The sequence below is a fragment of the Rhinolophus ferrumequinum genome, chromosome 2 (assembly GCF_004115265.2).
Source record: "Rhinolophus ferrumequinum isolate MPI-CBG mRhiFer1 chromosome 2, mRhiFer1_v1.p, whole genome shotgun sequence".
Taxonomy (NCBI): Eukaryota; Metazoa; Chordata; class Mammalia; order Chiroptera; family Rhinolophidae; genus Rhinolophus; species Rhinolophus ferrumequinum.
In genome coordinates, this window is record NC_046285.1 from 69,763,804 (window position 1) to 69,790,370 (window position 26,567).

The 26,567-nt window shown below is 37.7% G+C and overlaps 1 protein-coding gene across 1 annotated transcript in view; it reads left to right on the plus strand.

Annotated features, from left to right (window-relative positions):
- The window catches only part of SPATA16 (spermatogenesis associated 16), a 234,513-nt gene that overhangs the window by 21,631 nt on the left and 186,315 nt on the right, over positions 1-26,567 (plus strand). The window contains exon 2 of the mRNA XM_033135364.1: positions 2,211-2,841. Within this exon, the coding sequence (XP_032991255.1) occupies positions 2,230-2,841 (612 nt within the window). The 5' untranslated portion in view covers positions 2,211-2,229. The remainder of the gene's footprint in view (positions 1-2,210; positions 2,842-26,567) is intronic.

Here is a 26,567-nt window from a genome sequence, read left to right on the forward strand (position 1 = left end):
AATTTTTTGAGGAATCTCCATACCATTTTCGATAGTGGCTGCACCAATTTGCAATCCCACCAGCAGTGCATGAGGGTTCCCTTTTCTCCACATCCTCACCATCACTTGTTTGTTGATTTATTGATGATGGCCATTATGACAGGTGTGAGGTGATATCTCTTTGTGGTTTTAATTTGCATTTTCTCTGATGATTAGTGACATTGACCACCTTTTCATATGTTTATTGGTCATCTGTATGTTCTCTTAGGAGAAATGTTATTCAGGTCCTCTGTCCGTTTTTTAATTGGATTATTTGAGAGTTTTTGGTTTTATTTTATATGAAGTCTTTATAAATTTTGGATATTAACCTCTTATCAGATGTATCATGGGCAAATATCTCCGCCCACTTTGTAGGGTGTTATTTTGTTTTGTGGATGTTTTCCTTTGCTGTACAAAACCTTTTTAGTTTGATATAATCTCTTTTGATTATTTTTCTTTTGTTTCCCTTGCCAAGAAAGACAAATACCATATGGTCTCACTTATATGTGGAATCTAAAAAACAAAATAAATGAACAAACAAAACAGAAGCAGACTCATAGATACAGAGAACACAATGAGGGTTGCCAGAGGGAGGGAGTTTGGGGAACTAGGTGAAAAAGGTGAAAGAATTAAGAAGTACAAATTGGCTGTTACAAAATAGTTATGGGGATGTAAAATACAGCATAGTCAGCATAAAGAATATAGTCAACAATATTGGAAAAATGTATGTTGCCAGTTTAGTAGTATGGTGCATACTTATCAGGAGGATCACTTCATAAAGTATATAAATGTCTCATCACTATGCTGCACACCTGGAACTTATATAATATTGAATTGTCAAATGTAATTGAAAATAAAAAGAAAGGGAAAAAAAAGAATTACTGGGTCAAAGTTCAGGGTGTTTTAAAGATTTTCTACAGGAAAACTGCTGCTGGTTTTCAAATAAACAAATGAAAATAATCAGCAACATTAACAAAAAAATAAGTTTTGAGAAGCTACTCAAGACTATCTCGTGTGAGGCACTGTCCTCAAGGTAGATGAAAAGAAGCAAGAAGAAAAGCTCTTTTCTCATGGTTATTAGACTCAGCCCTTCTTTCTTGCATTTTCTCTTCTCTTTGCCGTCTTGATGTAAGTCTGCTATTAGGTATTCTAAAGCACAGCATTCTATAGAGTGAGGCAGCACCCCAGGCTAGGAGGTAGTGAGTGGAAGTGCCAGAGAGGACATAACAATCCCGGCTCTGCTAGTGACCAACAGCATGACTTGGATAAGCAGCTTAACCTCTCTATCCCTTACTACTTTGAAAAATGTGATTCTTATTCTTGTTTCCCCTATGGAGTTGCTTCCAGAGCAGAATATGATAGGTGAAAGTCTTCAAAAATAGGAACCAACCCAACTACATAATAATTAGGTCTTAGGACATTTCATATTTTGAAACTTATCTAGAAGCAGAGATAGTATGCAGAAACCTTTGGATCAAAAGACAGTTATATTTTTTGAACATTAGCCATTCAAGAAAATGCTTTGTCTTCATATAATACACAGTACTGATACCACTGCTACAAAAATATGAAGAGGAATATGTGAATCCACATTAATGAGAGGTTGAAGGTCATGTGCTTCTGCTTTCAAGTCAGTTGTGATTAATAATTATCTTTAAAGCCGTTTAAACTTGAGATTTTCATTACTAATAGAAGAAACAAATGGAGAAACCACAACATTTCTGGAAGCTTTTCAGAGGAAGCAGCTGTGGTTTCTTTAGACTCCCAAGTCTATTATGCAGGTTAGCAGCATATTTTATAATGAGTTCTAGACCACCTGCCTTTCTCAGGAAATTAATATCGGGATGGATTTTTTTTTGTCTTTTTTGTCCTCAGTGGCTATGTATAAGGTTTTCCTATTCAATGAGTTTGGGCACCCCATAAAAATGCTCATTCAATGTTGTTCAGCTATAGATGATTATTTTTAAGACATTGTCTAAATGTGTTTTCAACAGATTCTTGGTGAGTTTTGAGATTGAAACATACACTTCCTTAGGAAAACAGTCAGCAGATGAAGTACATACAGTTTTACTTTATGGAGATAAATACCTATGATGAATAAAACAGTATTTTAAATGAATTTGGCCATAGTCTTAAACCAGTGGAATTTCAAAATATTGTTTTAATTATTTTCCTTCTTCTCACCCCTACAGGAGTTTCAGGGGGGAATCAATGGATTCAGGAAGCAGTAGATACTTGGAGAATACAGTAAATAGGGTCTATCCTGATCAGCTTGTTCCAAAGATAAACACAAGCAAGAAAATGTCCACTTTGGCAAACCCACCCGGCATTCTGGAAATGCCACAAGAGATTAAGAAAAGCTGTGGAGACAAACAAGTAGAAAGCACAGTTGAAAGAATAAAAATGGCAAAGAGCATCAAAGAAAAACAAAGCAATGACTTAGAGAAATTGGCCTTTAAAAGGAAGGCAGAAGGTGAAGAAAAGCCAGCTGGAAAGAAAGAGGCAAAGATCATGGAACTTGACAGCCCGTTGATCACCCTGCCTTTGCCTCACATCCCGTTAAAGAACATCATGGATGTGGAGGTGAAGTTGGTCTACGTCAATGAAGAGGACGTGAGCTATGAGTTCATGGAGTCCTTCACATCCCCTGGGACTCGGCCAACATGCGGAGCGGCCGAAACAGTAGACCCTGTGCGTGTACCGAATGTCAGCATTCTGCCTCAGATTGACAAATGGCTTCAGGTAGCCTTAAAGGATGCCAGCTCTTGCTACAGACAAAAGAAATACGCCGTGGCGGCAGGACAGTTCAGAACAGCACTTGAGGTAGGGGATTAAAGAAAATATAGATTGGTAAGAGGAAGCTGAGAAATGAAAAGGTGTGAATGCATTGAGCAGCTCTGACCTACTGTAATGAATCGTGATCATGGGGTCAAAATATTGAATGATGTGAGGATAATGTGGTTCTCAGTTCACATAAAGCAAATAAGATGTGCCTGCAAATTAAAATGCCTGTGTGCACTTGACATATAGAAATCACCGCAAAAGCATACCTGATGCTTTTTCTGTTAACAAACTTTGAAGTGAACGAGACATATATAAAAATGCAGTTGGTTTTATCATTTAGATGTACACCTATAAAAGCCATCAAGTTTTAGTACAGTGATGGTGGACAAAATACAGATTCTCTAGAAATGGGCAGTTAAAGAGTATCTGAATTGTCCCCTTTCGTTGTGTAGTTTTCCTGACTAAATGTAACCATCTTTACTTTTTAGCATGGGTTCATAGTTTATACATGATATTTATTAAAAACAAAATAACACCATTTACTTTGTCTTCAAACTTCACTTTCCTTCCCAGTCTAGTGAGCTTTATGAATGATTATTTTTCTCTCTGCAAGCAGGTAAGTTGGTCAATATCTTGCTATAAGGAAACACTAGCCCATGGACTAAAATGAATGGGAGAATTACCACTAAAACACAAAATAGGCAGTAGGGACAATTTTCATCCCGTGACTCATTGAACCTATAAAGGGTCAAAATGTGTAACTAGAAGTCCCATTGGCCTGGCTGTTTGGGCAACTGCATATTTAATAATTATAAAAATCTATGCCTGGTGGCCACTGGAGATATAAAAACTGAGGTAAGACATGGTTCTTTCCCTCTAGCAGTATGGTGAGGGAGACAAACCAGTACACAGTTCATTAGAGATGCCATAAATGAGTAGTGATTGGTCCACAGTGGCACAGGGGACATGGGCAGGAGTCAAATGTGAGATGTTTGTGATGGAGATTTAAAGAGTAAAGTATTATTTCCACTGTTACTTGCAGATTAAAATGACTATATCTACAATGAATTATTAATGGACAACACTAGACAATGGTGTCCCTAAATATTTAAAAGGAAATCTAAACACAAAAAGCGAGGTCCAAAGAAAAATGAAATGGTGAGGAAGAGCACAAATAGATGCATCTCTAAATATTTCTGTCCTTATAAAGGTCAACTACACAAAGGGGAGAGTGATGCACTGTGTAAGTTTCTGAACTACGTAAAAAGGGCTCCCCCAGAAATGAAGTTATCCACAAACCCTGAGAATCCTCTGCTGTCCTTTGAGCTAAAGACCAGAAGCCTCTGGCTGAGAAAAGGCTGCTAAAGAAAGACTCCAGGAAGAGTCCTAGGCACTTCTCTAAGGCCATTGCCGCTGGAATTTTTTAGGGAGGTCAGAGGGCAGGGTTAAATGTGTAATTTTATAGATAAAGAAAAATAATCATTTTGGCAATGAAAAAAGAGAGGCATAAAATAAGAAAGGATATAAACTTCAAATTAAGCCGAGGCAAAAAGAAGAGTTATCTCCATTAACTGGAAGAAAATATCCAGTTGTTTCATAAAATCTAGAGTTCAAAACTGTAAAATTTGAATCAGGTTTTAATGACCCCATGATGTAATTGTACTGGAAAATTCTTGTGTTCTCTTTCTCTCTCTCTTTCCCTCGTCATCTCTCTCTCTTTCCCCCTTAACCTCCCCTCCCAGAGTTTTTAGGAAAGTATTGGATGCTGACACTAATTACTGGTAATTAACAAAGGTAATTATTTTGAGACCAAAACTTAGCTTAGACATCTGGCCTAGCTTTTGTCTCATTATCTTGGGAGTTAACTTTAAAATCTTACCTAGAATGTCTCTTAATAAACCAAAGCTACTGGGAATAGAAAAGATTTTTAACTTCTTTAACCCTTTCTTCTCCTGAATTTAATGTCTTCTAAATTTAACTCCTTCAATATTGACTGTTCTCAATACTGAGTGTTCTCAACACTGAGTGTCCCCTTTTCTTAGGCTGTAGCCTGGCTATGAGTAAGATAGGATGGATGACAGAGACCGAAGCATAATGGTAAGAATCATACCTGAAAGATGCATCAGTGAATATTTGAGTGTGTCTAAGTTAAGATTAGGTTTGGCTGCAAGTGACAGGAAACCCAAAATAATAATGTTTAAAGCAAGAGAGAAGTACATTTTTCTTTCAGATAAATGTAGGTAGAAAAGTGCTGGTATGGGAAGATCTTCAGGGTGCCAGATTTTGTTTTGTTCTTCAAGATGTGGCTTTGATCTCATGGTCCAAAATGGTAGCTCCTGTTGATGTCATCGCATCCACATTCTAGCCATCCAGAAGGGGGAAAAGGAAGGACAAAGGCACATTGTGTCCCTATAAGCACACTTCCCAGTAGTTTCCATTTTTTTCTCCATTGCCCAAATTTAATCTTGTGGCCACACAAACATACAAGGGAGGCTGAAAAATATGGTCTTTATACGAAATGATTTTAACATTCAGTGGTCCTATTACTGAGGAAGAAGAGGAGAACAGATATTGAAGGATAACTAGCAACTTTCCCATAGACTGCCTGTTATTTGGGAGGCATTGTGAGACATGCAAAATGCTCACCAAATAGGTGGTACAAAATCAGCTGTAGGAATATACAGAAAGCTAGTTGTGAATAAAGATAAACCACAGAAAAGAAACAAAAAAATAAAAAACTGGGGAAAGAGCCCAGAGATTTGTGAATATTTATTAACTGGCATGATAATTTCCAATGCATAAAATAATCCCATTATGAATATTCTATTTATATGTTAGTTTTCCTGTGCTGTTGAGAAAGTATTCACTTACTTGGTTTTCATAATAGTCACTAACTAGATAGGTAAACTTAAAATAACATTTTATAATGATTAAGATAAAGTCGTATGCAATGATCGAGAAGACAAAGTTTAGCTTCCAAAAAGTAGTCAACCTTAATCTTTCAGGATTTCAGAACACTGGAGGCATGTATTAAATGTGCTTGATGACACTCATTTTGCTATGCTTTCTCTTTACTGTATAAAGTTGAACCAATTACGTAGGTAAGCGTAGTCCTTAGCTCTGTGACCACTCATCAATCTTTGTTAAGTTTTATTAAAATCGGTCATCATTTGCTCTTGTGTTTGTATTCACATCAGAAATGACACAAAGGTATAAGGCAAAAGGTATAAGCTAAAGATAAACACATAAATTCATATTAAATCACATTTTCATGCCTAGATGCTCTTCCCTGTACTTTTTAAAGGGCAAGTATTCACCCACTGTAAAAACAGTAGGGGTCCTCTACGGTATAAGAAATATGTAAGACACTGGCCTCATGTATTTGTATTTACATATTAGGCAATCCATACTACTTTTTAAAAATTGCTTAGCTGTCAATAAAAAGTAGGAAGAAATTAATAAACATTCTAGCTGTGCTTTCAGAGGAAGAAAAAAAATTATTAATAACGAACAGACCTATAGGAAAACTTGAAGCTTTGGGAATGTACTAATTGAACTTTTCCTGTCACCTAGAGGAAAAACACTCAAAGAAATGATAAAAGGTTTTCCTAAGTTTGTGGCATGCAACCTAAACAATATTATCATTTCAGCTTTACTCATAGGACCTTAGTAATTAAGAGGTTTCCACCTTTTGAATTAGAATAGATCTATACACACCCTTCAAAACACACAGCTTCAAACAATCCCATTGAGCCAGCCAAAGAAGACACAACATAGCTCACCCTGCACCAAATGGAACTTTCAATTCTGATTTCATGACGTAGGAACCCCTTGAGGTGCTAATCTTTTTTTTTAATGTCTTGGCGCTCCAGTCACTGATCTGTGTAGTTAGAGTAATAACTCACAGTTATGGATCCCTTCCTACAGGTCAGATACTATATTTTACGTTCTGGGCATATTTGCATTTATGATTCCATTTCATTCTCACAAGCTTATGAGATGGGATGATTATTATTCTTGTGTTACTAATGAGAAATCAAAGGAATATACAGGTTATGTAACTTGCTCATGGGTCAGCCCCTAGAAGTGCTAGAGCCAGGTGATCTGTTCAGAGCTCACCAGCTTAACGCATATGCTTTTGCTACTCTAAGTGTGAGTTTGTTGGAAACGCACAATTTTGGACTTGCCAGCGGTGCAGAATCAGGACCTGCATTTTAACAAGATCCCAACTGGTCCCTGTGCACACTGCAGTGTGCGGAGCGAGGCACTGTGTTATGTGCCAACACAGAACAGATTTGCCCTCCTATTAAAACTTTGCCGCTTGGTCCCTAATTGAAAATGCCCCTCACTGATTTCATAGGAAAGAATTTCCTTTTAAGCAGTTTTTTTTTTTCCTATAACAAAGGTTTAGAATTTTTAGATTTCAAGGACCCGTAAAATTAAAAAAAAAAAAAAGTTGAGGAGGATTAACATTGTACTTTTATTGTGCAAGAACATTATAAAAACTACCATTATTATTTCACAAAAATATGGTGCAGTTTCAGACTAACGAGACAAAGAAAATAGAAACAGCATATTCTCAGTACGAAGGATATTTTTTAAATAGATTATATTTTAACTTGATTACAAGTTGACTAAATTGTCTTTATTTTTTTTAATTTCCCCTTGGATCAGTAAAGCATCGGTTTGAGAACCAGCTTTTAGGAATCACTGTTCTAGAACACATTCCCTTTATGGTAAAACGTTAGGTATCCAGGATCACTGAACCTGCACAGGGCCTTCTTATGAGATTACTTCCAGTGTAATGGAATTTGGGATGAGGCAGGTCCATTTTGGAGCCCATCCAAGGGGGTTTATTTAATGAAGTAGCAAAGATATCTCATTATAGGGCAGCCTCACCTATAATTGCTCTGCTGAGAATAATTCTGTAGCAAATCTCTAGGGCACGAAAATGTGGACATCCCAGAAAGCTTAATTTAAATGAATTCTAACACAGATAGTTCTTAGTGCAACATAATCAAGAAATCAAAAGTTCACCAAATTCTGAGTACCCTAGCAGTCTTTTTACATATCTGTGAATTTAAATGTGGACTTAGTATGGTGTCCAGGCCTTTTTATTCAGATAATCATCACTATAACCCTCAAAAACAGATATTATCATCCCCATTTTACAGATAAGGAAACTTATGTTCCAAAATGTTAAACAAAAAAGTTTAAAGTGCCACAGCTAGTTTGTGGCAGGCCTGAGACTGAATTCAGATGCCCTGATTTCACATCTGGAATTCTTACACTGTTGCTTTGCATACCTTAAAGTGTGCAAAAATTGTATAATAATATTGTTAAAAATGGGGATTCTCATGCATTAGATCTGTGATAGGGCACAACATGCCTCATTTCAAGTAAGCTCCCAAATACCATTCATATTGCTGTTCTAGGGACCCTCTGAGTAACAATGACTTGTGCCACACCACTGGTGGGTTGGCCAATGCCTGCCTGCCATTGTCCCTCTAGTGAGTTAGCAGTAGCACTTCCATATGGTATCTAGCTCACACAGCCCTAGTTGGCCACGTAGGCCCAGAGCTGTGACAGACGATGCACCAAATTTGGAATCAGATTATCTGTGTTTGACCTTGCTTCTGGTACCTAATTGCTATGTGAGCAACTTTCTTAACCCTTTAGAACACTGTTAAATAGGAATGATAATAACTACTGCCCAACTTCAAGGCACTTTTACATAGGATTGTTTGTTTAAAAGCATGATGAACTCTAAATTCATGTACAAGTTGCCACTGTACTTCTCAAGTACCACATTTCCCTGTACAGTATGTATTTAACTTAAAACTTTAACACCCCAAAGGATTTTGCCCAATTCAATGTCAATCATTGTTTTAATCCATATCTTTTCCCCTTCGATTAGCGTTAAAAATTTATCACCTTTTAATGATATTTGAAATTCAGTCAAAACAATACATTGCTTTCTACTCTATCACCCTCTTTCAGAAGCAGTTGTCTAAATCAAACACTATTTTGAACTATTAACTGTTTTTGACAAAAATATAAGCTTTCACTTTAATGCACAAATTGTTATGCTAGAAATAGTTCAATTTTTTTTATTTGCCATATATAAACTGATTGTTGAACTCTTCATGTTTCAGGGCTAAACATTTCAGTTTATAACTTGATTGTTGCCATCTTTGTTCTATCCAGAGACAATATATCTAATAAGTATTTAATGATAAAACATTTTTTTGCAATGCTAGCAAATTTACGTATCAAGAAAATACAAAATAAACTCTTCTATTACCCTCAAAACTAAAATAACAAAATTAGATATACCCCTATAATTAAACACTAGTTAAATAAGACAAATTTCTAGAAAAGCAGGATTTGCCATTATAAGAAAAAAGTATGTTAAAATCACTAACATTTTTTGCCTGTTTCAGCCTGACATAGTGCTAGATTCAGGGAATACAAATATAAATAAAACCTAGTTCCTGCCCTCAAAAAGCCAGAGACTAAAGACAAACAATAGGGTTCTTCTGCCTGTGTTCCAAGACTTTGTTTGCATTTTCAGGTTATGTATTTTCATTTATTTTTAATTTAGTATGTTATTATTGTTTATATCTTAAAAGGTTTTTCTTTCTTAAATATATACTTTAAGTGGACATTTAGAGGGACTTCCAACATATTTCAGTGTCATTTAATTAACTTCAGTGGCTATCATCCCAACCCCGGTGAAATCAAAAAGATTAAAAGATTTAAGCTACACAAAGGAGAGCTGATTATTGGTTAAAGGAACACTATTTTTCCAGGCTATTATTTAAAAAGAGATGGAAGAATGTCTGCGGTGATTCCTGAATTTGATGGACCCTGTTAGTATCGAGGCTTTTTATCCAGGTGGCCTGGGTCCCCCCAAACGCCCACCTTCAGACTCATCTGACTCCTGTTAAGCCCTCTCCCTTTCCTGCATGTGAGCAGCACACAGCAAGAAAAAGAACAACAATTCTTATTTGTACACAGCACCCATAACAAGGGAGAGCTTGTGAAGATGGATGTGGGGAGAATCAAAAGGAGGGGAAGAGTGGAAAAGGGGGTCAACTGAGTGAGGGTTACAAGGCAGGCATTACTGTCCTGAGGAGAACTGAGTTTTCCCATACTGGTCAAGTGTGGGGGAGGGATGAGTAGGAGAATTTTCAAGAAATAAGACTATATACTCTAATATGCATCACTTTACAAATGAAAGAATGACATTTTATATAAAAAATATTATGAAATTCATAAATTCTTGGCATAATTACAGTCACCTAGAGGGGCTATTAAATTATATATATACGGATACCCAAATTCACCCTCAGAGGGTCTGAAACAATTGTATAGGGTCCAAACAATGACCGTGCCTGGGGCACTGGTATTTTTAAGTTCGTAGGTCGTTTTATTGAGCAGTTAACAGCTGAGAACCGCTAGCACAGAAGATGCTCAGACCTTCCCTCTCCTTTAAAGTCACCTGCAATTAAACCACATGCGCCTTTTTAAAGGGAATTAAGAGAACCAATACCTAAACATGCTAAAGCTATTAAAAAGCATGAATAAAAATGTAAATGTCATTGTCATAGAAATATATTCTTTGGAAATTTACACTTAAATTAATATCATATTCACTTAAAAACCAAATTAACTTAATGACTGCTTTCCTATTAACACTAAGAAATAGATTGTTACTAAACTCCAGTCAGTGGTTAGTTAGTATATTCCTCTGAAATAGTTTGTTTTATTAATAATTCACCAAAAAACGAATTATTAATCCAGAGGAAGCTGAGCAACATCTTTTTCATGAGCAGGATTATTTTCATAGTTTATAGGTGGTCATGATGGGTTTGATTCAAAGGACAGTAAATATTAGAATAGCTTTTAAATGTAGTAGTTACACATTGTTGTGAATCAAAACCCAACCAACTCAGTCATTGAAGTCTTATACATGTTGAGGTTCACACACACACACACACAAAGATGATTCTCAGGAAAATATTGGGTAATGTCGCCCCATATTTCTCCCACTACCCAACTTTCCAAACTTATTACATGGTTTCCAAAGCTACATAAAGTTAAAAATAGCAATCCTCTCTCTTTCCTCCACCCCTTTCCAGCCCTCATACACATAACAGTGTGATATTCAAACAGCCCCTACAGGTAATATGGATGAGATCTACTTGAACTTGTTCACAGAAATGCAGCACAGAGTGCGGCTGTGGTTACTTTTCTGATTCAGATGATTTAGAAGAAAGTTAAGGGGAAACTTTTATTTCAACATCTAGTTATTTAACTCTCTTGTTGCCTCATTTGACATTCACTAAAATAAAGGAGTCTGTTTTCACCTGGGACCTGTTTCTATTCCTATGAGAGAATAGGATGCAGTGAGGCAGGGGATGATAGAAAAGGGAAGCAGACAGATTACTATCGTACATTCTCTGTGGGTTCCTTATTGACTTGTGATGAGTGCCTAGAACATTAGATCCATACATACTTGAATGCGATTACCAAAGTATATTTTATGCACAGAAATAAATAACTTCTGGCGCACTTGGCTTTGGTCTGTGATGCTGAGACCAAATCCTACTAATCCTACCAAATTCCTACTCATCTAGGAATAATTAATCATTGATTTGGGAGGTAAGGTATCCCAAGAAATCAACCACAAATTATTAAGTGACCACTTTCTCATTACTTTCTATCAACTTGTGTGACATGGGGGTAAGAACACATTATATAATGGCGCTTTGGGTCTCAAGGAATTTAGCTTTAGACAGACTCAAGCTTTAGACAGAAGTCCTATAACTGTAAGGTAATTAGATATTTCTCACGTGTCCAGTGATGGGCAATGGCTGCGTAGGACAAAGGTTTAGAATGGGAGAGTTTGATGGAGTTTGTGATACACATTTATGAGCATGAACTCTGTGGCAGGCACTTTATATTAACTCCTCTAATCCTCACAACAACCCAGTGGGCTGGGAACTATTATTATTCCTTATTAATAAGAGATAAAAATGTGCTCAGGAAAATGATGAGAGGATTTTGGGTGAATTTAGGGATTTGACTGGACCTCAAAAATAATGGAATGGAAAAGTAGACTGGCTAGAGGGGATGGAAAATGAGTATGATATATGAAAGGAACATTACTAGCAGGATAGAGAATTTGAGGAAGAAGCATGAAACATAAGAAGGACAGCAAAGAGATGGTAGGCCAGAGGAGAGTATTATTATCAAATAAGGGTAGATTAAATAAAGCCAGATTCCAAATGGTCTTAAAAACCAGGTAGAGTAAATTGGGATTTGTAGTGAAGGCAATAGCAGTGTTCTTGGATAGGAAAGTAAAAATGTAAAAAACAAAAAGGGGATTAGGACTCAATGAAGGAAATATTGAGTAGTTACTACTTTATCAATACTATAATGGTTATTAGAAGAGCCACAAGGAAGTATAAGATTCCAATCCCAAAATTATAGCTCTTTATCCTTTCTTCAGTTACATCTGAAATATAATTATACTCTTCTTATAGTAGACATTTTGTTTTCCATGGCTCAAGTATTTATTTTAAGAGAAAACAGCCAGGGAGATGTGAGTATGAGAGAACCAGCAAGAGAAAACTCCAAGGTAAAATAGGAAGGAGTGGGTGTTGCTAGGGTAGAAAGTGCAGGGCAAAATGGGGAGAAATGAAACTGGAGGAGCTGGCAGGTTGTCAGGTGGCCACACACCTGACTCACAATTTTGAACATTACCCAGTAAGCAACAGGAGGCCTCCCAAAAGGATTAATATGACAAATGGTAAAGTCAGATTTTTGTTTCTGTTATATCACTCTAGCATATATAAAGAGCAAAAACAATGCTCAGTCTCTGGGTTATAACCTTTTAGTGGGTTGTCAAATGAATTTAATGGGTTGTGGCCAGCATTGTGTTTAATTGAAATCGAAAGGATGGGATGGATGGGATAGGATAGAATAGAATAGAATAGAATAGAATAGAATAGAATAGAATAGAATAGAATAGAATAGAATAGAATAGAATAGAATAGAATAGAATAGAATAGAAATATAATACAATAGAAAATATTAGAGTTCATGGAATATTGGAAGGTAAGCTTTACTTTGTGGGAACTTTCTGTTATGTATTCAAGTACATCTATATTTGTCTATAAATAGAAATACAGATGGGAGAAGAGAGAGAAATAAATTAATTATGTGTGTTCTCTAGCTGTGTGTGTGTGTGTGTGTGTGTGTGTGTGTGTGTGTGTGTCTTGGTTGTGAAGTAAAATATATTTCTTATTATAGATCATGGTCAAAAACATCAAAAGTGTCTGGTTTAGAAGCAGGTTTGACAGGTAAAAGACTAAGGTCATTAGGTTATACCTGTGATAATCTAGATGAGAAAAGTAGAGGGCAGAACCAGATGAATAATAGTAAGTATAAAGAGGAGAAACCAAAGTAAAGGAGGGAGGGAGGGAGGGAGAAGAGAGGGAATGAAGGAAAGTTTTCACTCCTTGGTGACAGATGAGAAACAAAGAAGCATTTCCTAAGGATCACAGTGCCATCAACTCAGGAACATGGGCACATTTAGAGGTAAAGTGGATGAATGCAATTTTGGCTGTGCTTTGTGTGAAGGCTGACGGCTAGCTTAGTTGGAGCAGCATATTTGTTGGCTAGAGGCATGTGGAAAGCAGAGGAGAGTTCATGACCAAAACTAGACATTGAGGAATTATCCTCAATGACATCATCTGATGCCACCTGAAGTATAATAAGAAAAAGGTATGAGGAAAGAATCCTGGAGAATGTGGACAATTAAGAAAAGACTATGTCTCAGATTAAGAAATGATGAGATTAAACTAATCAAGAGGGCCCTAGAAGGAGTTAGTTCTTATGGACTGGAGGCTTTGGGAAAATACCTAGTTACAGACTTTCTAAAGGTAACATTAAGAGTGAAAAATAATCTGTTTGGCTGTTAAAGGTCTACAGATAGAACAATTTGAATGGTTATTGCTGCAACTCAGTGGGACAGGACACACTCTGGTTTAGCAAGCCCGGGAATGAAATAGTTTTGACCTGAAAAGTTAGACTAACGATGTTCACATCCCACGTGTAGGATGTGAACTAAAATTTGGCAAGCATAATTTGTACCTAGAAATTTCACACACTGGCACAATTAGTCTTTGTACTCATTATGTGGTTGAGCTTATGATAAAACATCAGTGACCTCTATTAAAAGAATAAACATCATCTGCAACTAACACATGATTCCCTTGCTTGTTATCAAGGGAAAATTGTGCTTGCAGGATATAACCTTTCTGCGAGAACAAAGCCAACTGCCAGAAGCATAGGTGAGATTGAAAAGCGAAGAAGTGGGCACACTGTCCAAAATATTTACTTTGAAAAGAAAAGGAAAATGGGACAGTAGTTCTAAAAGAATGTGGTGAGGGGCTTATTTTCACTTTTTTTTTTTTTTTTTAAGAATTTGAACAATGATTAGTGGCAAATGCCCACAAAGAGAGGGGGAAAAAAGTAATGAAACAGTGAATGCAGGAGTGAGATCCCCAAGGAAGTATAAAGAATCTGGGTCTGGAGAAAGACGGAAAGGTTAGAGTTGAACACTCAGTGGAAACCTACCTGTTCCAGTGAGACAAGGAGGAGAAGTTTTGATGGATAGAGGGTAAGTTAGGAGAATTCTTAACCTAGAATTTTTAATCAAGTTGGAAGCAGCTGAGGAATTTGAGACTTGAAACTGAAGTTTGGACAGACAACAGAGACAAGTTAGACAAGGGCTAAACAGGATTAAGGCAGGGGATTCCGGGACTCTCTAAGGAGAGGGACCCAAGGATCTGTAATGGCAGCAAACTGCATGCAAAGTTATGTGATTTTCTACGATGTGTCTCTGAGAATCCAAAAGTTTTGATTCAGACTTGAGGTTTTGAGGAGACAGATGAGAGGACAAAACCACTGTCTTTAATGTGGAAAGAACGGTTGTGGTAGACTGTGGGTCTGGGCTGTGTAGGAAAGGACAGAAGGAGCTGTAAGACTGAGAGAGCATGTGGTTGTTCAGGGACTGAAGGTTAAATGAAAGGGGTTTGAGTATAAGAGATTAAAAGAACTGAAAGGCTACGTTTGGTTAAGGAGTAGTGCAGAAATATAAGGAGGTTAAATCCCATGGGATTGGAATGGTAAAGTAGAAAAGGTGAGGAGTTAAAAGAAAAAAATGTGGAAGGCTAGGATATAAGTGGATGACTGCTGAGTCATCCATAGCTGGATATCTGAAGTTACTCAGGATAATGTCGGGACAAAGAGCAAAGAGGAACTATAATCCAGTAAATGTGGGGAAACAATCAAGAGTTGGTAGATGACAGGGTTAGGGTAGAATAGCTAGATGGTATGGTGTTCTATAATACTGTGCTAAGGAACAGGAAAGACAGAAACATCCATGTGACAGAGGCTATCATAAATGTGGGCTTACAGGAGGGTCAGCTTAAATTGAATAATGTGGAGACACTCTTCAACCTCTTGCTCAGCTGTGTGTGGTAATTGGTTTACAATGGAAGGGATCGTTTACATCAGAGTGGCAGCGATGGGAGAACAATTTTCAGACAAGAAGCCACAGAGCACAATTGGAATGAGATTTGGGAGCGCCTCATTCAAAGATGGGTTGAAACATGCCAGGGGCAGCAAGTATTAATCATCCTTCTCCTCCATTCTGACTGGTCAATTGTCTAGCCCAGGTGAAGGTCAGTATGTAATCTACTTGTGCTTAGTCTTCTTAGAAAGCTCAGCAAGACTTAGTCTCAAGGCAGGAAAGAGAAAAGAGTCTTTCATACCCAGCAAAGGATGGGATAATTTTCTTCTTTTTGTTACTTGTACCTCCCCGTGTCCTTTCTTCTTATGTATGTACAGCACTAATCAAAAAACAGTAAGAGTTATTAGAATTATGTAAACTGCCACAATGATAAATTGCTTTTATAATACACCTTTAAAGTTAGTCAGCAAGGTTGTTTATATTTTGGCATGTTTATTTATATTTATTGTATTTTTCTTGTTTTTACTATTTGAAATATTAGTGAATAACTGTTTATGACTACCTAGAAGGAAACATACCAATACATAGTATAGTGGTAATCACACCTTTTTAATAAAAAAAATTACCCTAATTTACCTTGGGTGTTTAGAAATTAATTTAAAATATTAATAAATAAGAATTCTCAATGGCCCTGTTAACATACCACATGTGTATGCTGTTTGTGTGCTCTGTGCTTTTAGTACACTCTATTTGGGATATTTCCTAGAGCCAGGTTTTATTATAGATAGGATGATAATTATTTGTTGGCATGTAAAGTTTTAAATACAACAAAAAAAAATGTTTTTAAATACCAAGCAAAATGATGAAAAAATGAAAATTAATGAAACAACCAATATTCACACTTTCTGATGCCCTCATAAGGTGTGAATGATGAAAGCTGGTAACCTCATACTAGTTGGTTCTTTTGTTTTTATTTTAATCATTTTATAACTTTAAAACTTCACTCAGCAATGGATCAAAATAAGATGCCCAAAGTAGTTTAAAGTAACTGAGGCCTGATACTAATCTCAAATTAGTAATGAACAGAATGTCCTACCATTTGTACGGGTTATGGGAGCAGCAGTCAAGTAGCCACTTAAGCAAGAGAAGTAAGTAAAATATTATGCTCTCTAACACTGGGAACATATGTCATCTTTGAGTACAGGAAGCCATTGCTGGCACTCAGGGGCCTGCTCAGCATTTCTGGCTCCCACAGAGAGTTTTTTTTCACAGATACTTTAAAGCTGAGTTATTGTATATTTCCCTCCACCATGGTGTCATGAACGCTGAGCCTGCATTCTAAAGCAGGTCCAAACTGCTAAGTGATGGATTTAGGCAGAGTTCTCAGAGGGGGCGGCCAGAGAACACGATCTTACACGTGGGGATGTCCATTTAAGGCATCACACAGTTGCTGCCACCACCACTTGTTAATTTAGACTGTCAAAGGAGGAATAGGAAAAAATGAAAACGAATGCCAAAAGCCTTAGCTGAAACTGGAGAGAAGTGTGGGTGGCCGTGATAGGGTTTTGACCTCCACGTACGTGCCTCCTGGTGACAGTGACATGTACAGTGAAACCCTCAGCTCACTCATCAGTTCACGTACACACAGCGTGACTAACACCAGTGGGAGCTGTTCTGTGCCACTCCCTGCTTTTGTTTTATATATTTTAAATTTATCACTTATTTTTTGAATATGGAGGTAATATATTCACACAGTTCAAAATTCAAGAGATACAAAATAGTATGCGGTAAAAAGTCTCCTTTCCACCTCTTCCAGCCACCCAGTTTTCCCTCCAAATGGGCGACCATTGTTTATCCTTTAAGTTAATAATTATAAGCAATGTAGTAGCATATAATATTCTTTCTGCAACTGATTTTTTACTTTAATGTATGTCTTAGAGAGTATTCTATATCAGCGTATAACATACTTCCTACTCTTTCTTATTGCATACTATTCCACTATACTAAAGATATATTCTCCACTGATGAACCTTTGAGTTGTCTCCAGTATTTTCCTCTTAGGAATAGTGCTGCAATTAATAACTTTGTATACATGTCATTTTGCACAAATGCAGGCATACTTGAGGACATATTCTTTGAATTAGAATCCAAGAGTTTGAACATTTGAAACTTTCATAAATATTACCACGTTGCATTCTGTTTTGCTCTCACCAAACCACTGTATTATCAAATTTTGTTAAATCTTTTCTAAAATAACAGGTAAAAAGTCAGAGTATAAGACACATTTACATTTCTCTTATTTTGAGTAAGTTGAGCATCTTTTCCTATGTTTAAGAGTCATTTAGATGTTTGTTTCTGTGTGTTTCCATTTCCACATCTATTTCACCCCGAGTTTTTCTTAGGAGTGCGGTGGTTTGAAATTCAAAACAAGTTTGAAAAGTTCCTTTTGGGCAAATAAGATTTTTCCCATATAATTGTGGTAATTCTCTGAAGAGTAGAAGAAAATGACTTCCCCTTTTAATTTGTGTTGGGTGATTAACTTGCATTGAACCCAACTGCCATCCCTTGGTAGTGCCAGGACTAACCTCAGTGGCCATTCCTTACAGTGTGATGTAAACGTCTCTAAAATGAAGTGCATGATTATATTTTCAAGAAATGGGATAGTAGTTAAGCACTAACATGTAGAAAAAAATGATTCCTACTCTATAAAAATCAGAAAGCTCTTTATTAGTAGTAAGGTTCTTGTAAGAAAGCATTATTTTTCATATATTGGGAGATTATAAAATCTTTGGCACTTTAGGAATTGTTTATTATTTGAGATTGTGCCATTTTATATTTTGATGTTGCTTCTAATGCACCAAGTCTAGCATTGTCATTTCTCCTAGAAAAATTCTGAGAGGAAAAATATGGTAAAGGTTAATAGCTAGCTAAAGGTAGATTTCACTTGGATTGTTTATCTAATAATGTGTTTTATAGGTAGCATATGGCAGCCCAGTTATATTCATTCTGGGTGAATTTTTCCTTGTTAAATTTTGTTGAAAGTGTTACATTTTAATTAGTGTCTGGTATAAACCACTGATTTAAAATAGGAAAACAATTTAATTCCTCTTATCACATATTTACTCTAGAACGAGAAATATAAAGACTATCAATAATGGCTAAGTCGACCATGCTACCCAACTTGGAATGCTCTCTGACTGGTGGCAGTGATTTGATAGAAAAGCTCTTTTTCTTCCATGGCATCAGAAGATCAGTGCTGAACTTTGAGTATCAATTGCCTCCAGTAATACTGTTCTTTTTAACCTGAAATTTATACATTTACAGATACACAGGGAGATTTTAAAATTGTTTTTATTCATTCCTAACCTCTAAAATATAAAGGAGAAAAGAAACATCTTTTTTTCCTTCTCTTTCATATCCAGCAAAAACAAACAAACAAAATAGTTTTCTATTATTGTCCTGAAATCGCTGCCATTTAAATACTTACAGGTATGGTCTTAACTTTAGTTTGCTTTGTTGTTTGTGCACTTAAGTCAGCATTTATTACATGGTTAGTGTGTGCCAGCAGTTTTCTTACTACACCTCCTTCAAGTCTAATAACCACCCAAAGAAGTAGGACTATCATTAGCCCCATTTTGCAGATAAGGACACTAAGGCTGTGGGAAGTCAAATCATTTACTTAAGATCACCCTACCAGTAAGTAGCAGAGTTAGAGCTTGAACTTAGGCCTATGTGATTCCAAACACACAGTAACTATAACCACTACACTTACTACCTTCTTAGCAGCGGAGCCCTTTTTCAAAGAAAATCTTACATAGAACCATGAGTCATATGCAAAATATGTTATAAGCAACCTAGCCAAATCACTAAACAATCATAAAAAGGGCACACATTAATCTGAAGAGACGCCTACAATCAATGGCTGAAAATGAGCTCAGTAAATTTAGAAAGATGAAACAGTTCTGAGGCTACAATGGAGGAGCAGTGACTCACTCTGTCTCCTGCCCATCACAGGCTTTTGGAGGAAGCTCATTCTATCCTCATTTCCCCTTTCTACCCCCCACCTCACAGAAACTGAGGTTTGATATTAAAAGAGGGGAAAAAATTCTCATAAAGCCTCATACTGTTTGTATTAATCCATGATCTAATGTAAGAGCTCATATTTCTCATATTTGTACTCTTCCTGAGTAATTGGAGATAAAGATACAGATTCATTCAAACCCTTTTAAAATATCTTTTGATTAGAACTACTTCTAATTCTTTTTAGTATTGTTTTGTGAGGAAACCTGTCCTGGTATGTTTTGGCCTATCCCTGCTGGGAAATATTTGTCTGTACTTTATGGCCATTTACTATAGGTTCACAGCTATATGCTTACAATAGCCCATTGGCTCAAAATTACTTTCCTGTTTAAAATAGAGAATATAATGTCCAAAAGAGGAATTCACTTTAAACATTTATGATTCATTTATTTAAATAGTTACTAGGTAAACTTCACAGTGGGAAGATGACCCTTGGATGTTGTTCTTACCATAAGAAAATCAGACATGTTCTGGAGAAAAGAGTATAGGACAAGCTTACCAATTGTGAAAACTCATATATTGGGGCCTCAATACATCAGTGATTGAGCCAGTTAGTATTTGAATTTTTTTTTTTCAGAAAGTACTTGTGGCTTACTAGACAAAGAAACATAGCTAAAATAAGAGCAGAGGAACACAGATAAAAAGGGAATTAAATAGAGTAGGGATAGAGGGAGTATGATGGACAAGAGGAAAAAGAATAAATCACAAAGCCTAGTCTGTGCTCCCTGGTACTCCAAATGACTACAAAGCGGTATTTTGTGCTTACTGGGAGCCAAAGTAAAAAGAGAGATGGAATTCATTTAGCTAGTTCACATATACTAATTTTAAATAATACTGATCCATGAGAAGATAAAGTCTTTTTATTACTACTGAGCTCTAAAAGAAATTTGGTACAGAGGAATCTATATGCAGAGTATCAATATTGAATATATAAAGGAGGAAGATCCAAGAGGGTTGAGTAGATAAACACTGTGCCTGCTTCCTTCCATGAACAAATTAAAATTACTACTAAATTACAGAGCAATCAACCTGGAGAACCATCTGAAGTCAGCCTGAACAAAAGTTTTATAACTAACAATATAAAGAAGAAGCCTTGTCGAGACTGGTAGGAGGGGCAGAGATACGGAACTAGCTAACCTCAAACCTCCCTGTGGCAGTTGAGAACCGGGAGGGATACCTCAGCTGCAAAGGTTCCCCCCAGAGGAGTGAGGGATCCCAGCCTCACACAATGCTCCCCATTCTAGAGTAGTGGTGCTGGGAAGAGGAGCCCCCACAACATCTGGCTGTAAAAAACAGTGGGGATTTTAACCATGGGTGGAGGGGGGCGATGGAAGGCAGCAGGAAACCCAGGCATTGTCTTAAAGGGCCTGTACACAGACTCTCCCACTCCCAGGCACTCACCTTGAGCTCCAGCGGAGAGACAGTAACTCAGGGGGTGTTGGAGTCAAACAGAGGGCAGATTGAGGTGTGTGGCTTTGAGATGAGGACTGGAGGACTGTCATGCAGGGACTCTGGCCCCGTTCCCCGCACAAGAATGCAGGATATGGTGAGGCCAAAAAGGAACACCAACGGAGCCATATATAGGCAGTCATACCACTATATTCTCGCTGGCGCCTGGGTTGGAGATATAAGAAGCAGGCTCCACACAATGTGCAATCCCCTGACCACTTCTCTGCCAACCAACTAACCCCCACAGGCTAGCTGCAATCCACTTGCTTTTCTGCCAACCAACCAACCAACCCCCTAGGTTAGCTATGGCAGTTATATTAGTGGCTAGTGGCTAACTGGTAACAGCTGATGGCCAACCAGCCACAGTGGATGGCCATCTGATTACAGCTGATGACCATCTAATAACCGAGCCAGCACCTTTCCATGTGAAGCCGAGAGCCTGGAAATTGCTCTCTGGAACTCTGCCCCCACAAGGACAGTCTGTGTTTTCCTGTGAGGGGCCCTTCTCCTGTGTAGCCAGCAGGTGGGAGCCATATTCCCTGTATTGAGCTCATCCCCTATACTTAAGACCACATCTGAATCTGATTGGTCTGGTGAGCTCCAGTGCTCCACTCTGCTCACTCATTGGGACCCCGCCCCACCCAACACTCCCACGTCGGAAGCACTTTCTCCAACAGCAGCCAGACCAGCACACATTGCACAATTTCTTGGAAAACTATCAGAGTCCATGAGACCCAGGTGGGTGATAACTGGCCTCAGTGTGCTCTGAGACATTTTGCTGAGTAGCTTCAGACTCAGCACAGGCACCAAACCAGAATTTACATTAACCTAGTGATTAACCACAACTCTAGTGATTCCCTGAGATCCTGCCTCATGGAACCAACTTGCATACCACATGAGGCTTTATCAGTCGCTGAACCTTAAGGGAGCTGGCAGATGACAGCATGGCTCCCAGGCCCAGTACTCGTGGCAGATGTCCTTGGTTTGTGCACGGCCTCTCCCACACACCTCCAGGGTTAACACAGGCAGCAAACAACAGCAGATTACGTTGTAGCTCTTACCAGGTAGCCCTTGGCTCATCACAGGCATTGGGTGACCTATCCCTGCTCTGGAGCCCCTGGCAAAAGGCCCCAGAGAATATACTTGAAGGTTGGCTCAGAGCACAGCAAAGCACCACCCAATTAGCTCCACAAACGGCACACACAAAGGGCAGTCTCAACAGGCACCAGAGCCCACTGGGGAAAATCCCACTCAGTGGAGTAAGCCCTCCGCACAGCAGCCTATAAATGGTGGACATGGCCAAACTCCATAGCCAATCAGCCTGAGGGTCACTCCCACCTACTGACGTGCTAAAAGCAACCAAAGCTCAAGCTTAGCTATAACAGGAGGACACATACAACCCACACAAGGTACATTCCTGGAGCACCCAGCTCAGGTGACCAGGGAGACTCCTGTGGGCCCTCCAGGGTGTCTACTATATAATGTCACCTGGCCAAGACTGGGACACAGAGCAGATCTACCTAATACATAGAAACAAACAGAGAGGCAGCCAAATGAGGAAACAAAGAAACACATCCCAAATGAAAGAACAGGAGAAAACTCCAGAGAAAACACTAAGCAAAATGAAGGCAGGCAACTTACCAGATACAGTGTTAAAAACAATGGTTATAAGGATGCTCAAGGAACTTAATGAGAACTTCAGCAAAGAGATGGCAACCATAAAAATGGACACAGAAACCATACAAAAGAACCAGTCAGAAGAGAAGATTACAGTAACTGAAATGAAGAATGCACTAGAAGGAATCACCAGCAGATTAGATGAAGCAGAGGATCGAATTAATGATTTGGAAGACAAGGTAGCAGAAAACATCCAATGAGAACAGCAAAAAGAAAAAAGATCCAAAAAAATGAGGATAGTTTAAAAGACTTCTGAGACAACATTGAGTGAAACAACATAGGGTTAAAAGATGGAAAACAGATGGAAAAGAGAGGAAAAAAGGGATTGACTACCTATTTGAAGAAATAATGGCTGAAATCTTTCCTAATACGGCAAAGGAAAGAGACATACAAGTCCAGGAAGCACAGAGAGTCCCAAACAGGATGAACCCATATAGGCCCACACCACAAAACATCATAATAAGAATGGCAAAGGTTAAAGACAAAGAGAGAATCCTAAAAGCAAGAGAAAGGCAACTAATAACTTATAAGGGAGCTTCTATAAAATCGTCAGCTGATTTCTCAATAGAAACTTTGCAGCCAGAAGGGACTGGCACAAAATAATGTGATGAAAAGCAAGGACCTATAACCAGGATTACTCTACCCAGCAAAGCTATCACTTAGAATCAGAAGACAAATAAAGAACTTCACAGACAAGAAAAAGCTAAAGGAGTTCATCATCACCAAACCAGTATTACAAAGAATGTTAGAGGGACTTTTTTCAGATGGAACAAAAGATCAAAATTATGAATAATAAAATGGCAATCGCTACATATCTATCAACATTACTTCAATATAAATGGATTAAATGCTCCAATCAAAAGACATAGGAGGGCTGAATGGATAAGAAAAGACCCTTACATATGCTGCCTACTTCAGATTGAAAGACACACACAGGTGGAAAGGAAAGGGATGGAAAAAGATATTTCATGAAAATGGGAAAAAACAGAATGAAAAAAGAAAAAAAACAACAGCTGGGTTAGCAATACTTATACCAGACAAAATAGACTTTAAAACAAAGGCTATAACAAAAGACAAGGACCCAGTAATCTCACTTCAGGGTATTTATCTGAAGAAACCAAAATGCTACTTTGAGTGGACATGTACATCCATATGTTCATTGCACTATTTTTCACAATGGCCAAGATGTGGAGGCAGCCTGGGTGTCTGTCAATGGAAGAATGGATAAAGAGGAGGTGGTACATGTATACAATGGAATATTGCTTAGCCAGGGAAGGGAATGGGTTCTAGCCATCTGCGTCAGCACGAATGGACCTGAAGGGTGTTGTGCTGAATGGAGTATGTCAGACAAAGAAAGGCAGATGCGATGAGATTTCACTTATATGTGGAATCTAAAGAACAAAATAAACAAACAAAACACAAACAAATTTCAGAAACACAGAGAAAATTTTGATGATTGCCAGATGGGAGAGGGGTTGGGGATGAGTGAAAAAGGTGAAGGGATTAAGAAGTACAAATTGGTTGTTACACAGTAATCATGGGGATGTAGGGTATAGCATACGGAATATAATCAATAATATTGTAATAACTATGTGTGGTGTCAGATGGGTCCTAGATTTGTTGGGGTGATAGATGGGAGGGTGTTGAGGGGCAGGGTGTAAAAGGGAAAGGAGTAAGAAATACAAACTGATAGTTACAAAATAGTCATGGGCATGTAAAGTAAACCATAGAGAACATAGTCAACAATATTTTAATAACTATGTATAGTGCCAGGTGGGTCTCAACAGGGGGGTCATTTCTTAAATTATACTAATGTCTAACCACTATCATGTACACTTGAACTTAACATAAAATAATATTGAATGACAAGTGTGATTGAAAAATTTTAAAGTGGGGGGAAGGTGAAAGGGAAAAAGAGGTGCACATCTCTATGTGTAAAACAAAGAAGTCGTGAAGATGTAATGTAATGCATAGGAAATAGAGTGGTACAGTGTCATGTGGTTGCTGGACTTACCATAGTGAACACTTCTTTAGATATATAAATGTTGAATAACTATGTTGTACCACTGATACTAATATAATGTTATGTGTTAGCTATATTTTTAGAAAAAAATCTGAAAAAATTAAATTAAAAAAAAAGTATCAATATCTTTTGAGATCACCGGTTTGGGAATATAAATATAATTTGAAGAGTGTGGCATTTGCAAAATCAGTAACTCTGTTTTTGTCTCAAATGCATAACTTTTGCAAGTTTTATCTTGCGCTTACATGGTGAATATGATCATAATGCTTATAGTATCATCATATCCATATTACTCTCTTGGAAATTTTTATTTCTTAATTCAATGACATTCAGCAAATTTTTGCCTCTTCTGTGTCAGGCACTGTGTGAAGCTCTGGGATGTAATTCAAAGTAGTCATGTTCTCTCCCTTTAGGAGGATCCTAGTTCAGAAATGAAAAGAAAATGTGGTGTGTGCTTCAGTGAAAGAAGAGTAAGATGCTATGACAGTACATAACATTCACAGCATTCAGAGCTGTGTTTCCCAGATTTTTTATTCATGAATCAGTATAATTTTTTAAAATGGGCATTTACATAGATTGCCAACATTTTATTAGCAGAGGAACGACATTTGAACAAGAAAAAAGGAGCAACCACTGCCTTCTAACAATATCGTTTCATTTGAAGGATGTTTTAATTTTAAAATGTATGATAGTTTAGAATGTCTTTCTTCACCAAGAAAGACAATAGACAAAGATAGCAGTCAATCTTAACCTGAAATATATGTAATGTTTTAGCTGCAGAAAAATTACATCAAAACGCAATTTTAATTACAATTTGTAGAAAGTGTTACAAAAAGTATAGTGTTATGACAGATAACAGGAGAGGGCTACTTCAGAAAAAGGGAACAGGGAACTCTAATTAGAACAGGTAGAACATTTATAATGAGGCCCAAAGGATAAGCATAAACCAGTCATGCAACAAAAAATAAACTAAAACTTTCCCTGTCAGAAATGTTTAACATTTTCCCCTCTGTAGGAGTGTGCTCTGGTTGCTGTAAAAAGTTACCACAAACTTAGTGGCGTAATCAACACAATGTATTATCTCAGTCTCACTGACTAGAGATTCACTGGACTAACATCAAGGTGTTTGCAGGGCTGCCTTCCTTCTGGAGGCTCTAATGGAGAATCTGTTTCCTTGCATTTTCTAGCTTTTAGAGGTTGCCTGCATTCCTTAGCTTATGGCCCTCTTTCTCCATCTTCAAATCACAGTGTAGCACCTTCACATCTCTCCCCGACTCTGACATTGACTCTTTTGCCTCCCATTTCCACATTCAAAGAAACCTTGTGAGTACATTAAGCCCAACCATATATTATAATCCAGAATAATTCCCGTATCCTAAAAGCCGCTGATTAGCAACTTCCATTCCATCTGCAACTTTAATTCCTCCTTGCCATGTTACACAACATATTCACAGATCCCAGGAAGTAGGATGTAGACATCTTTGGGAAGCAGTTATTCTGCCTGCCACACTCTCTGACTAATGGAGAAAACTGTATGTGCTAAATTGCTTCCTTCTGAACTACTGGTTTGTTAAGAACTGGGAAGTCTGTGACATATTACTTTACTTGCAAGCTAAAAGGATGGCCTGCCAGAGTTCATGGATGGCAGTAGAAGGCATGAGATGGCTGGGTCAAACAAAGGATTTCTTTATTCATGGCACAGCAAGCAGCATAACCATTATCACATTTACAACAGCTCCCCTCATCCCCACGGGAGTGATACAGGTGAGGCCTGATGGATGCCGACACACATCCTGGACTGTGTTGCAGGAGAGGAGCCTGAAGCTTACGGAACCTGAATCATTTATAATGGCCAATAAGCATGCTTTCCCTTTTTTTCTAGAGGGAGACACTACCTCTCTTCCCCAAGTCTGCTCACTATACAAACTTCCTTGAAAAGATAATCCAGAACAAAGGGTGGTTACCACTTTGTTTGCAAGACATGCAGAA